Consider the following 15,744-nt stretch of genomic DNA (forward strand, 5'->3'; position numbering starts at 1 on the left):
TGCAACATGGCACCGACAAATAATTTAAATTGTGGACGTCATGGTGGCTAAGTGGTTAGCGCTGTTGCCTCTCGGCACACTTGAGAAGAGAAGCTCTTGATGAAGAGAAGCTTAGGAATACATTTCTTAAACACGGAAACACTTTTACAGTTACTGTCAGCCATGTGAGCTGATAGTTTAGGAGTGTTAGTTCAATGTAGCTAGCAGTTGGTGGTGGCTAATGAACAAGTGGCTAATTAGCTACGTCGGAGGCGAGCTGTCACTAATGACCACATAATAACCCGTCTTTTCTAAGGTAGAAAAAAATGATAAAAAGCGACTAATGTAGTCGTGAGGTGTTGAAGGTGAGCAAAAACACTGTGCATGCAGGATGCTAGCAGCAGGTGGTGAATGAAGCTATATGAAGCGGTAGCTGAATCAAGTAAAAATTTGTGTTTTTAGGTGCAACAGTAATGCTCACATTGTATCGAACCTTGGTGGTAAAGAGAGAGCAAACAACACAAAACACACAACAATGATGAGTAATCAATGTCTTTATTATAGGTCTTTATAGTTCTGTGCTGCGTTATTTCACATAGGCTAATGTGGCGATGTATTCATTCAATCACTGCATCAAAACTGGCTTTATAGTCATGTTTAATCCTTCTGCCATGTTTTAATATACTTTGCTTTTCATGAATGAGGAAAAAAATTGCAAGATTGGCAACACCATTGTATGGAAATTAACCATTTATGCTTAACCGGTCAGAGAAGTTATCTGCGGTTAACCGTTGACATCCCTTCTTGAGAGCATCTTGCGATGTCACTTGTGATACAGCTGTCACTATAGTGATATAATGACTCATCTTTTCTAAGGTAGAAAATAATAAAAAGTATCTGAGAAAGCTAGCTGCCGAAAATGACAATGTCCCGTTAAGGGTAAAACAGCTACAGTAATGCTCACCGAACCGTGGTGGTGGAGAGAGCAAACAACACACACAAAACACACCACACAAAAAAAGATGAGTTATTTCTGTAGGACTTTGTAATTCTGTGCTGTGTTATTTCACATCATGTGATCTGTGTTGTGGCATCGCCATGTTCCCCCTCAGAACTGGAATAGGGTCTTCAGCCGTGGTCAGAGTACACAGCTCTGTAACAGAATGGGGTGTTTCAGGGTCAAGAGTCCTCTTTGGTGATGCATTGAGCAGGTTTCCTGTTGGAGTGCATAACGTTTTCAGTCTCTGTAAGAAGGGAGGAAAACATAATCCAATTAACATTAACCATACATTGAACTATCTTTCTATATAATCTATATATTGTAATGAACATGTTACAATGGGCCACCACAATGCACTAAGAGCTGTAACGTGTGTACTTTGCATAGATTACCGGTCCTTTTTTTCCTCCTCCCCCTGTTTTCTCCCCAATTGTACTTGGCCAATTCCCCCTGCTGTCCCGGTCGTTGCTCCACCCCCTCTGCCGATCTGGGGACAATTGTAGACTAGCACAAGTGATACATGTGCAGGTCCCAGATACCTGACAGCGAGGAGTTTCACTGGCAGGACGTAGCGCGTCGCAGGATAAAGCTATTCCCCCAAGTTCCCCTCCCCCTAGAACAGACTGACCAGAGGAGACGCTGGTGTAGCGACAACATGACTCTCATAGCCCACTGGCTCCCCACCCGCAGACACGGCCAATTGTGTCTGTAGGAACATCTGACCAAGCTGGAGGTAGTGCTAGATTACCTGTCTTAGTGTTCCTGGGGTTACAGTGACGATGTAGAGAAACCACAACATGGGAACCAGGAGAGCTGCAGAGAAAGCAAGAAATATCCCAATGGCGGGGCCCCACCAGGGGTACTGATAGGTGTTGTTGTATTTCAGAGGGGTGAACTTGACCAGAGAAAAAAGTAATATGCCCTGTCAAAAAATAAGAGGCAGAGAGAACGTAAATTGAACAGCATATTGTTTGACTTCGTAATGGTATAAAACATTTACAAATTAAAATAATGCATAATTATGGGTTTGTATGTGTGTATACATTCACGTTTATACATTAATGCATCCAGACTCTCATGCATACAGAAGACCAATAACACATTCAGTTTTTTTCTTTCAATAGTTTTGGCATCCAGTAGATTGATAAAGCTGAATAGACCTTCAGAGGCTAACAGAAACAATAACACACAATACATGAACTTACTGTGCAGACAGATGGTGTGATGTACTTCCAACAACATTTCATATAAGACCACGGGCGGTAACCAATCATGTCCATTATTTTATCATAATAACGATCAGCACCTTGGGGACAGACATTATATTAGCCATATATCAGCCTTCAGCAGCATAAAGTCATGGGGCCCTATCTTTGCAAAAGCAGTAATTTTGCCCTCGTTGTGCGCAATGCAAATTGGGGGCGTGCACAAGCGCATGCCTGTTATAATTGTACTGGACATAGGCGTGCCACATGCCAAACCAGGTGTTTCGGCACAAAAATGTGGGGATAGATGGCATTATCCTATCATCAGCAGCGCACAATTACTTTGCGCTAAGAGCTTTTAAAAGCACCTCTTACATGTTAAATACCCCGCTGTGTTTGAGCGCACCATAATCTCTGCGCAGCACAGTGCAGAGTAAAATTCCTTTTAGATATGTCATTATGCAAAGCCTTGCCACGCCAGCACATCCAATTCTGCTGCTAAAATTGGGTATTAGCAGATAATTCAGTGAGGCAATCGGCTATAACTCACTGAGAACCTTTTATCACATCGCAAAGAGGGAAATTAATTGAGAAAACTTGTTGGACAATGGACATAGGCTAATCACCTTCACCTATCCCATAACCCGGAGGGTTGTTGGTACCACAGACGATCTGTCAATAAGCTCTCTCCATCTCTCTCTGTCCTCGGCACGAGTGAGTCCACTCTATGGAGAGAATTACAGCATATCGCATGCCTCGTGCACACACAGCGATTGCGAGACGGGAATCTGATTGGTTTCTATTGCTGAGGAGGAGAGACTTTGTACTGTATGTGAATTAGGTGTTGTGGAAGATGAATTTCATTTTTTGATTCATTGTACGCTATATGAGGAACCAAGATTGTCTCTATTTCAGTTAATGCAAAATAAGAAACCTGAACTATTTTGGTCAGGAGATGATGCTAAGTTGGAATGGTTATTCAAAGATGAAGTCTTCAGTTTGGCCAGGTTTATTGGGACGGCTTGGAAACTCAGCATGGAGAAGTTGTTCATCTGAATATACAACACTGTCTTAGCTTGTTTATGTCTGAGCTTTTTGTAGCTTGTTTGTTGATTTGTTTGCTGATTTGTTTGTATTGTTGAACTTGAATGATTTGTGTCTTGTAAGCCCAGACGGGCTGGGCACCATGTATATGGTGCATGACACAGAAATAAAAAATCTATCTATCTATCTGTAAGAACCTGGAGGAATCTCAAAATTTCAATCAAGAGCTGAACCACCATCTGCACTGGAGCCAGGGGCTCAACCTTGGCACAACCTTGCTACAGTGAAGATGACAGGGGGTAAGTGACATATTTTCAAGTCAACTTGGCATCTCAGGGCTTGTGGAGACTTTGATTATGCCAGGTGAGCAGTATGGAAACATTTTATATATTTATTTCCTGTTTTTTTTTTTTTTTTTTTTGCTCATGGTCCCCTTCACACTCAGCAGACAGCTCTCTGTGCCTGCCGCAGCTGGAGTGCAGTTCTCCTATCTCGGTGTGCGATGCGTCCAGAGTGCTTTACCCAGTACACTGACTGTATGCAAGTACCTCATAGGACCCCACTTCAAACAAACCCAACTATCCCTTTAAATATTGACACTATTCTGGTGTTAAAAAAAAATACCATAGCCAAATGAGGGCATTATAATTGATGGTCAAAATGTCTTTAGAAACAAATCAAGATACTGTTATTGGTGGCTTTGGAGTATGCTACAAATTAATGCCTGCAATGACTGATTATTGTCTTTGAATAATAGTGTTCTGTAACTCACCATATATCCATCCCACACAAATAGACTCCAAAATGGCAAACAACATTATTGGCATTCCACTGCAAGCGTAGTAGTCAAACAGCTGAAATATATATACTCCACCCTACAGTCCATTAGAGGAAAAGAGAGGGAGAGACAGAAAAAGAGACAGGTCCTTTGAAATAACACATCTCTGCTGTATGGGTAGAGTGCCAAAGTCACGACCTCAGACAAAAAAAGGATTGAACATACATTTTCTTTTTCTTCTATAGATGAATCACTTGGTTTGACCAAGTAAAACCATTTTTATAAGCATTTTACAAAATGTCTATGGAAAATTGAATGGCGGAAAATCCCTTGGAGTGTATGCCCAACCCAGAAGAGGGTGTGACTTTGGCACTTTATATATTTATCTTATGGGGACAGGCAAGAATCACTTGCCATTCCACAGCAGACAAAACTGTAGCAAAACATGACAAAGAGAGACATCAGACAGACAGGAACCAATAGAGGTCATTCCAAACCGTTTGAACTACACAGATAAACAAAATGGACTCCCACCTCAGTGACCATCAACAGGCCGACAAGGAAGCATATAACACTGATGAGCAGCAGAAGTAGTTTACGTCGATGACCAGTGAGAAAGAAGGATGGATACATGTCTGATATGGATGTGATCATGCCTTCCAGAAATACAAACTGTGGGTATAAAAAACAATTCACTTTGCAAGTAAAGAAATAACTGAAGTGTTCAATGGGAATATAGCTTGAGTTTATATCCTTTCTACATTTATTTACCACAATTGAATGGTAACAACTTACCTGACTGTCAAGTCCAAGGAAGATAATCATAATGAAGAAGCATGTAGCCCAGAGTTGGGGAAAAGGCATCATGGCTACTGCCCGAGGGTAGGCAATGAATGCCAGACCAGGGCCTGTAAGTGGTCCATAACAGATACCAAAAATATGTTAAGTCACTCTTAATGTGAGGCGACCCCGCTACCACTGCGCCACCGTGCCCCCTTCAAATACACTTTTCAAAACAAAAATCATGAAATGAAACAGGAGCTAATCTTAATATCATTGAACAAAAACAGAATGTAAAGGAAACAACACAGTAAAATAAAGCACATATGGACCAAATATTGCATTATGCAGATTCCCAACCTGCATCAGCCACTTCTGAGATGTCTACTCCCAACTCATACGCCATGAAGCCAAGGACAGAGAAGACGGCAAAACCAGCCACAAAGCTGGTTAAACTATTCAACAGGCAGAGGAGAAAGGTGTCTCTGTAATTGAGAAAAGATGAATACTAAGTCATGTGAACAACAGAAAGATAGAGACAGACAAATGTTTATTTTCCTCACTTGTAGCAGTTGTTGTTGTATTTGTTGTAGCTTCCCAAAGATGGCAAACAACCTAGACATAGGCCACAGGAGAATAATACCTGGCTCCCAGCGTCCATCCAAACCTGAAAACAAACAATGAGATGCTTTGAGATTAGTTTCTGCTCTGGGTTGTTGGTGATATTGTCGATGCTCTCCAGTCCCACAGCGTTACATTAATGTTGCTGTAGTTGAAGGTACTACTGCTGCAAAAAAAGAAAGAAAAAAAGACATGATCTGTTAATAACCACAAGAAACCAGCAAAAAGATCTATCAGATAAATAGGTATGTGGCTAGAATTGCATATAAATGTTCAATGTCACTGTCATCCCTGGACACAAGCTGCATCCAACATGTCAAAGTATTAATTTTTACAGTATTAATCCCTATACGAGGGATCAGCCTAGCAGCATTTTGATAAACAAACCGCAACGGCAATGGAACCCTATGGAGCCCAAGTGGCGCAAGGCATGAGTGTCTGCTCTCTTTTCACCTGATAGCTGATAGCTAATCTATCTGCTCATCTGATAACTGAATGGTTACCTGAAATGTCTACATCTAATGGCTAAAGGAAATGACAAAAGTGGGGGAAAAGGAACTGTCAAACTAAACTTACAAAGTTGCCAAAATAAAAGGTGGAAAAGGAAAAAACCATCTGGTCATTGAGTGGAGTCCAGCAAAATCTTCTGAGTAGATGAATCTATCTCTTTCAATTGGGGAAACTGCACACAGTCTAAAGACACAACTTGACACTGCGAGTCACATGACTCAGTCCAAACCTGCACTTGTGGTTTATGTCCGTGTTCACTAGTTCCCTTGGTCAATTTGTGGCCATCTAATGATAGATAGATGGATGGATGGGATGGATAGATAGATTGATTGATAGATAGATAGCATGCACCAATATTTCAATCATGAGAGACCAGTGGGTAGAATTTAACAAGCGAGCTTTATTCACAAATGGCATGACGATTTGATCTATGGCATGAAATGGCATGGGTTCTTCCAAAGGCAGTGGTTTGCCGGGGCATGGCCAAAGCAGTTCGCCGGCTTGGATCAGTCCTCCGCACTGTACGAGATTTATCCAATAGTGGTCGCATGCCACCTGTGGGGGCGCTCCTGGGCGAGGAAACGCATAGCCGTCAAATGTGATAATGCAGCGGCGGTCGCCATAGTCAATAAAGGGCACTCATCCTCCCCCGACATCATGGCTTTCGTCCGGCGGCTGACTTGGCTCGCGGTCACCCATAATTGTATTATCGTTGCTCATCACCTCCCCGGACACACTAGCATCCTTGCTGACCACCTTTCTCGTTTCAACTTTCAGGCGTTCCGCAGCCTCCATCCAGCAGCCGACCCATCTCCAATGCCACTTCCCCCATTCTCGGCTCTCACCCTCTCGTAAGTCTGGACCCACGTCCTATGCCCCCACTTCCACCCGATCCCCGCCTCACCCAGCTACTCCACGCCGCTCAGTCCTACATCAGGGGGGGTTGGCCAGCTCCACAGCCAAAGCTTATGACGGCGCCTGACGGTCGTTTGCTCTATTCTGCGCCTCGGTCAATCTTCCCGTTCTCCCAATCCTGATCCCCAACGTATGCGCCTTCATAACTTTTTGTGTATCCGTCCGTCATCTCCGTCCCCCCTACATCCGCAGCCTGGTGGTGGGGATCCAATTTCATGCCAGGCGAATACGACCCAGAGTTTCCCAGTCTATTTTCCATGCCCGTAATAAAAGCTCTGCTGAAGGGCATTGCCAAAGCCTTTCCGACTGCCCCTGACTCTAGGCGTCCCATAACTCTCCCCATGTTGCGGCAGCTTCTGGGGCGCACGAGAGATGGCCTTTTCTCTCCCCTGCAAGATTCCCTCTTAGAATGCGTGTTCACGTTAGCCTTTTATGGGTTCCTCCGTGTTAACGAGTTCACATGCCCGGCATCATTCGACCCCCCCCGGGACGTGACCCTGTCCGACTCACTCATCACCTCAAGCGGAGATGTGTGACCTCCCAGTAGAGAACTATTCCAGTCACTCCTTCAGGATCGGCGCAGCCACATCGGCCGCCGTGCAAAGGGTGTCCTCCACCTCCTTGCAACAGATGGGCCGCTGGTCCTCGTCAGCCTACGCAGCCTACATCCGACCGGAGCAGGCCGCCATATTGTCTGCCCAAAGATCCCTCCTCCCCTAGGCTTCAAGTGGTAAGCGCATGGCATTCAAACCCTGCAGTAGCTTGTTACATCGCATTTCATTGGTGGTGGCCCCCCCCGAAATTATAGCGCCAGCAGTTAGTCGCTGTAAGTCGCTTGGCGCGAGGTGGGGCGAGTCTAAAGTTATAGTGCCAGCGTAGCAGTGCTCCGGCAAAATAGTGCCAGCGGTAGTAATGAGTCCAAAAGGCAAATGCCGTGGTGATTCCAAAATGCTAATTCAGATCCCAGCGCCGCCTGAGCGTAAGTCGTGAAGGTGGAAAATGCTAAGTCAGCGCACCGAAGCATGCCGGATTGGTCGATTACCCAGCGCCCGCTGTATCGCTGCGGCCAAGCCCGGTCGGTGGTTTTCGTAAGTCGCTGTGCAAGTAAACCCGTCGGCCGAACAAGTGTTGCATTCCGCCCAGCGCCCGCTGTATCGCTGAGGCAAGCAGCCCGGTTGGCGGTTTTCAGGTGAGGCAATTAGGTCACAGGTCACACCTGAATTCAGCGCGCCGAAGTAAGCCGGTTGCCCAGAGGCCGCCGTGCCCGAGGCTTAGCCCGGTCGGTGAGTTCATAAGTCGCTGATTTTGGGGGGTTCCCTTTCTTTTGGGGGATTCTCTATCCTAGTCCGAGCAGATGCCCTCCTCTCTCACCACAAGAAGAGAGGCATCTTACCACGGAGTCATTACGCCAAATAACTAGTTGCCATGCTGCCATGCCATAGAATTAGTTGCCATGCCATTTCATGCCATAGATCTAATCGCCATGCCATTTGTGAATAAAGCTTGCTTGTTAAATTCTACCCACTGGTCTCTCGTGATTGAAATGTTGGTTTCGACCTAGTTTCAAGATGAAGACCAGACACGCTACCTCACATCACAATAGGCATCAGCTCCCAGCCTAAGTCAAGCGTATGACTCCGTGGTAAGATGCCTCTCTTCTTGTGGTGAGAGAGGAGGGCATCTGTTCGGACTAGGATAGAGAATCCCCCCCCCCGGTGGGGATTCTTCAGGAGTCAAGACATTGGTGGTGGACTGGGGAGGTGGGTGGGGCGAAACACGCTTCAGAGGATGGGATACGATCAGCCCAGGTACAGCGACCATGGAGGAGAAGGATCAGGGAAAGAGGACGATGACGCACTGAGCATGGCTATAAGTATTGCCACGTCATAGCCTCAGCATTGACGTAATTACCGACGTCATATTGGCAAGTTGAGGGGCTGATTGGCTATTGAGGGTGGGGTGATGAGTCACACGTCATAGCGGACGTCACACTAGGATTACGCTTGACGTCACACTAGGATTACGCATGATTTAGGCTGGGAGCTGATGCCTATTGTGATGTGAGGTAGCGTGTCTGGTCTTCATCTTGAAACTAGGTCGAGACCAACATTTAAAACAAATATACAGTATAGTAGTGCCAAATTAAAAGTACAGATGACATCCCTACTTGTCTATACAGCAGCTCCTACCTGCATCGTTTTAGTAAATGGGGAATCGGTGAAATCCGTTCAAACTCACTCACTCTGTTTACAAAAGTACCGTAATTTCCGCACTATAAGCCGCACCGGAGTATAAGCCGCAGCAGCAAAATTGCCTGTTTGTTACATATATAAGCCGCACCGGACTATAAGCCGCAGGTGTTTTAATGTTTTAATGTTTTTTTTTTGTTTTTTGTTTTTTTTTTTAATTGTGTTTTAATGTTTAATTACCATATGTAAGGGTTCATGCACAGAGGGGATTGTCGGGAAAGAGATGGCTGTTTGAGGAAGCTCCCATTTATTAACATTTCAACAAAACAACATAACACAACACCACCTGTGTTTTTTTTTACAGTGCACACAGTGTCCGCGGTGTGGTGAAAAGAGGGCAAGAGAGGAAATTAAAACAGAAGTGGATTTATAGTTAGAAAGAGTGCTAAAGAAGAGAGAATTCCGTTTTTTTTTTGTTTTGTTTTTCGAAAAAATCCATAGATAAGCCGCACCGTTATATAAGCCGCAGGGCCAAAAAACGGGGAAAAAGCCGCGGCGTATAGTCCGAAATTTACGGTATGTACAAGATGCATCATAAGTAGCAGCAGTAATGACCTTTGTGTCACACAAATGCATAAAGCTCACGTTTGAACTGTGATTAGGAATCTTACATTGCTGCTTTAGAAAGGCAAGAATAAGGTTTGTGATGCTGACATATTATTAGAGTGAGTGCTCACTCACTCTTCACACGTTAGCCTCACCTGAGGATCTGTGAGGCGGCTTGGATCAGGGAGAAGGTAAAATCTGATGCCATATATGGCTCCTGGTAATGTCAGCCCACGGATGAGCAATACTATCATCATCACATAGGGAAGAATAGCCGTAAAATAGACGACCTGAAAGAGCACCACCAATATATCATCATTGTATTAGGGAGGGCAAATTTTACTTCAGGGCATTGATTAGCCTATCACTGATTAGCCTATCACTGAAATGGAAAAATGACAAATGTTTGGACATAAAATACTGCTTTTTTAATGATTATTTTTTACAATTAAGCATTATGTAATGAATATATATCTCAGATATATATACTATATTTACTGTGTGTATATGTCTACAGATCTCACCTTCCCTGAAGACTTGACTCCTTTCCAGATGCAGAAGTAACAGATGATCCAGGTCAGTAGAAGACACCCAGCAAGGTCCCAGCGGATACTACCCATCTCCTCGATTCCTCCAGACAAACCCAAGATTCTCCTCCTGAAGACAGAAATGTAAGTTTAGGATCATTTTCCTTTCTCACTTGTAAAACTATTTATTTATAAATAGATATCTTGTGAATACATACTGCCAGAATTCTTTAGCTGAAGATGTTGTGTTCCCCAAAATGTGGCCATTTGATGAATGATTTTGACCATAATCAGAGCAGTCCTCTTGTAGTGGAGGACAAGTAAGAACAAGTAAGGATGGCATTTTACTAACATGTTTTGTGAAAAGATGATTAGAGGAATACGCCTTCAATTGTTGTAAAAAAGTTGGACAGAAATTACCTTTCAAAGTAATGGCCATGGTCATTTATTTATAAAGCGCATTTCATTACAAGTAAACTCAATGTGCTTTACATACAGGCATACATCGTGAGAACATAAGTAACGTGAGCAACATAAATATAAGAATATAAGCATGCATTGAAGCATACACCCAACATATAAGGGTAGGAAGTAAAGAAACAGGAAGTTCATATTAAATATGGATTTCAAAATGCAGCTTCCCAAATGTTATGACAGAGCGTACTGTTTACCTGTGTTCCAGCTGTTGTTGCAGTTGGCCCAGGGGAGTTCAGTGTTGAAAGAGGAGAACAGGTATAGGAAGGCCCAAGCCAGTATGACGATATAATAGATCTCAGTGTAGAATAGAATAATTTGACTGCCATAGCCTAAACCTATTGACAAAAATATGTTATTATATGCAATACAAAATGTTAATGGAATGTAGATGTACTTCAACATATATCAATATTACATCAACTGTATTCTATGTATTGAAGGTTCAGTTGAGCTAGCAGTACCTTCAAATAAAGGGCACATTTTCCTCCAACATGTGATTCCACCCTGACTGGTTAACTGTCCCAAAGATATCTCCAAAAAGAAGAGGGGGATTCCACAGGTAAAGAGGAACAGAACATAAGGAACAAGGAAAACTCCTTGGAAGAATGTTGTGGGATTGTAGAGAGACAAGGACACAGAGACATAGAGATACATTTAATCACAATTCACTGCTCTTCTAATATGATGATTTTTACATCAATAAAAATAATTAAAATTCAATGCAATTAATTATTAATACATTTGTGAGATGTATTAATAGATATAATTCATGCAATCTGTTCCATCTTCCTCCTGAGTAGCTGCCGTACGGAGAGACTTCTATGCCTTAACATCATGCACCATCATCTCATCTCATCATCTCACCTCCTCCATTCTTGAAGCACAGATAGGGAAATCTCCAAACATTGGCAAGACCAATGATGTCTCCAACTACTGCTAAAAGGAATTCAGTTTTGTTGGCCCACTGGCCTCTCTTATGAAGCTCTGATGATGGATGATCTTGATCGTTGTCATCTTTCATCAACTTCATCTCTTGCTTGCTTGCTGGCTCCATTGGGTCAACTGGTGAGATGTATTTAAAAACAGTAATGGAGTGAGTGCTGCCTGCCTTTGGGCAATCAATTAGTGTGAAAAGTTAATCAGTTCTTCGATGCTCCATGACCATTACCTGCCCCACTAAAGAGCACCTGTCGGATGAACCATCAGATCCATGCATTGCTTCCCTCTTCTGCTGTATCCTACATTTCAAAGTAATCTTACCCAACTCTGGGAATGTAACAGGAAAACTCACCTTACAACTTGTCAGTTCCAAACACACTCACCAGGCAACAATGACCAGTGGTATGGACCCAGAAGCAGAAGCACACGAAGGCAGCGTGGAAGCAAAAAGTTTAAACTGAAGACAAAAGACAAAAAGTCAACAGTCAAAGAAAAAAAACCTACCAGACACAAGCTGGGCAAAAATTAAAACGAACGAGATAATGGAACTAGAAAAGCCAAACTAAATCTTAGGGCTCAGGAGAGTGGCTGTGTCTTCTGGGAAGCAAAACCCAAGACCAAGCAGTGGAAGAGAGCAGAGAGAGGTTTAAATATGGTGCTGAGACACAGAGGCATCAATCACCAGACCTTTCTAACCAAGCAATTGACCTCAGGATATGTGGGCTAAAAGAACATACTGTACTGACAGCAGATCGGAAAAGATGACAATCTGAGGTTGATCTCTGGCAACAGCATTTCTGTAGTTGTTGGAGAGGTTTGGCAGGATCGGTTCCCACCATCAGCTCTCTCACTTGTTCGAGAGGTTTGATCTGGGCCGAACCGAACTCCACTGATGGGAGGCACAGCGCAGACTCCGGCTCCACGTGTGGCGATCAAGCTTTCCCTCTCAAGGATTTGTGGGTTCAGCGAACCCGTCTGCTCTATGCTCCTGGCTCAGATCTTGAAGCTTGCGTTGATACAAGCACACTGGCAAAAGTGTCTGGTCCACACCATATTGATAAGCCATCCTGGGAAGAGCCATGTCGCTCGTCCTCAACCCCGCGGCTTCTCTGGGCATGGTGTCCCTGGAGCTGTCTCTGTCTCTGTCTCTGGAGCTTTCCTGGGCATCATGAAAGTCCTGGAAGTCCTGGAGGTCTTTGAGGTCTCAAACATCTAAACTGTTGAACTGGCCCTACTTATAGCCGTGCTAGCCTGGATATATGACATCACTGGTGATGTCATAACTCATCTCATTCCCAGCTAGTGATGTCACACTTTAAGACACTTGTAAGGTTGGACACCTGTTCAATGATGTCACCGACGGTATTGTGATGTCATCTTTGTGGTGATGATGTCCGGACCCAGAGGCCCAGAATCTGCTCCAGGAGCCGGCCGGCCTAGTGTTGATGCGAAGCCTCTAAAACAATAGTAGAAAGCAAAGGAATCCAGGCTCAAATCCAAAATCCCTTGTGTGCACATTGTCTTTTCGGTGCGTTGAATGTCCTCTCATTGTCGCTGACTGTTTTGCCGGGTAGTTATCTATTTCTGCAGTTCTAACATGAACTCTTGGGTGGAATGGTCGTATTTTGTATTTATTTTAACACATGTGATTTATATAGCACTAAAATCCAATTCCTCGTTTGTAATCTGATTACCTACTGTGGCTATTCAAATGAATCTTGAATCTTGAAGCCGTGATAGAATCGGCTTTTCTAATAGTCTAACCTACCAGACACAAGCTGGGCAAAAATTCAAACAAACGAGATAACGGAACTAGAAAAGCCAAACTCAATCTTAGGGCTCAGGAGAGTGGCTGTGTCTTCTGGGAAGCAAAACCCAAGACCAAGCAGTGGAAGAGAGCAGAGGGAGGTTTAAATATGCTGAGACATAGGGGCACCAAGTTATCACCGTAATGAGCCTCAATCACCAGACCTACTGCTCCTCCTAGAGTTTATCAGAATCAGAATCAGAATCAGAAAGACTTTAATGATCCCCGGGGGGAAATTGGGACAAGTTACAGTTGCTCGCACTCAGGCATGAAATATCCACATAACACAACATAGCATAACACAGTATCACACAGTATCTCCCTAAATGTAAAACAGTCAATACAATAAAATGCAATAAAATGCAATAGAATAAAATAAAATAAAATAGAATAAAGTAGAATGTACAGTACGTGTCAAATTGCAGTTATTGCACACTGGAATTAAATTAAATCAACTTGCACATTACATGTGACGTAACTAAGGCACAGCTATCCTATCGGCTGACTCGGTCTCAGAGGTATACCCATGACAATCAGTTGGCATCAGGATACTGTATGTGAACCCAAAGAACATACAGATCTGAAAAGATGACAATCTGAGGTTGATCTCTGGCAACAGCATCTCTATAGTTATAGCAAGTTCTCAATGTGCTCTATCTCTGTGAAGATCTCACTTTTTAAAGCATACTGTACACCCCTGTATACGGCTCACCTGTGGTGTCGTTATAGACAAAACAGCATGAGAAAACTTACTGTGGCTTATAATGACTGCATGAGGCTGCTACTAAAAGCTCAGAGGAGCTCTAGTGCAAGCCTTATGTTTGTCAGTATTGGGGTACCGACTTGCTCTGCCGTTCTCAGAAATTTTATGTATAGATTTATGTGCAGGGCATCTGAATCTGTAAATGACATCATTGATGTACTGACCAATCATGAACGCAGCTCGGGCAAGTTCTTTTCCAGACTGTGGAACCACTGGCGAAAATGTCTGTATACTAGACCCTGAGTATCTTGGTAACCTGTGTGCTGTTATCAACACTTACTATTTATTGTACTGGCTTTTTTATTGTTTTTTCTTTTTATTATATTATGGATCTCCCTGGGTCTGAAATAAAGTTTGAATTGAATTGAATATAGTAGAAAGCAAAGGAATCCAGGCTCAAATCCAAAATCCCTTGTGTGCACATTGTCTTTTCGGTGCGTTGAATGTCCTCTCATTGTCGCCGACTGTTTTGCAGGGTAGTTATCTATTTCTGCAGTTCCAACACGAACTCTTGGGTAGAATGGTCGTATTTGTATTTATTTTTACACATGTGATTTATATAGCACTTTCTTAACAAAGTTACAAAGTGCTGAACACCAGAAGATTTATTTTAAACAATGACATAATAGAAATAGAAATGGCACAACGATACATTCATATAATAAAAACCACCAGAAAAAGAGAATAACACAATTAGGGGAAAGACATTTTAATTGTGATTTAAAAGTTTTTACTTTTATCATTTTATCATTTGGTCTTCTACTATTGATGTGACCACTGCGCTGCATACTTGCACTAAAGTCCAATTCCTCGTTTGTAATCTGATTACCTACTGTGGCTATTCAAATGAATCTTGAATCTTGAAGCTGTGATAGACTCGGCCTTTCTAATAGTCTGGGGCATTCCACAGCCATTCCACAACTTGGATCTTTGAGAGGTCAGGTGCTTTGGGCGAAATTACTTTGTGTTCAGCACTGAGTTGAATTCAACTCAACTCTTATCTTATTTGTTTTATGAGTGTAATAAACACAGACGTTGAAGAAGCCATGGCGCTGATTTGTAGGTCTGTTGTAAGTCTTTTTGCCTGACCTCATTCTCAGGTAAGGATTGTGTTCTTACTAATCAAAGCGCTTTAGATGCTATCAGATTTTAATCCGGATCCGGTCCACTTCACTGATCCTGAGGTAACACCTTCATAATACCTGTCAACATGGCTTTGTTGGTAACACTTTACAATACTGGTGCACACATGAATTGATGCTTAACTCATGATGAATTAAGTCATTAATTGATCATCAACTAATGAAAGGTATGTTTGATGAACAGACTGAGTCATATATGAATTACTATTAATTAAGTAGGCTATGCCTATATCATCATGGATTAATTCCTCATCAACACCTAGCATTAATTAATACTGTAATTCATGTGTTAATTACCACTATCAACTTCCAGTCGCCTGCAACCGGGAAATCGAGTGAGTTTCCCCCCGTTGCATAACGAAGACGAGATACGCTACCCACGCTCCTACTTGTCCGAGCGACATCTCAGGGGAACGCGGAGTCGCCTCTGCTGTTTACGGTAGTTTGTCAGTGGTGGTGGCC

General features: G+C 43.0%; 1 protein-coding gene across 1 annotated transcript; it reads right to left on the reverse strand.

The window, feature by feature from the left end:
- Positions 1 to 1,040: 1,040 nt before the first annotated feature.
- Positions 1,041 to 11,685, reverse strand: LOC310796743 (sodium- and chloride-dependent GABA transporter 2-like; the record flags this gene model as incomplete). Its single annotated transcript, XM_083658978.1, has 14 exons — positions 1,041 to 1,223; positions 1,728 to 1,901; positions 2,185 to 2,285; positions 4,001 to 4,103; positions 4,541 to 4,678; positions 4,802 to 4,914; positions 5,147 to 5,271; positions 5,350 to 5,453; positions 9,783 to 9,917; positions 10,152 to 10,284; positions 10,373 to 10,457; positions 10,826 to 10,966; positions 11,093 to 11,227; positions 11,496 to 11,685. The coding sequence occupies 14 exons, from the start codon at positions 11,683 to 11,685 to the stop codon at positions 1,041 to 1,043; spliced, it is 1,860 nt and encodes a 619-aa protein (XP_083515104.1).
- Positions 11,686 to 15,744: the final 4,059 nt, after the last annotated feature.

The sequence above is a fragment of the Poromitra crassiceps genome (genome assembly GCF_964638095.1).
Source record: "Poromitra crassiceps genome assembly, chromosome: 23".
Taxonomy (NCBI): Eukaryota; Metazoa; Chordata; class Actinopteri; order Beryciformes; family Melamphaidae; genus Poromitra; species Poromitra crassiceps.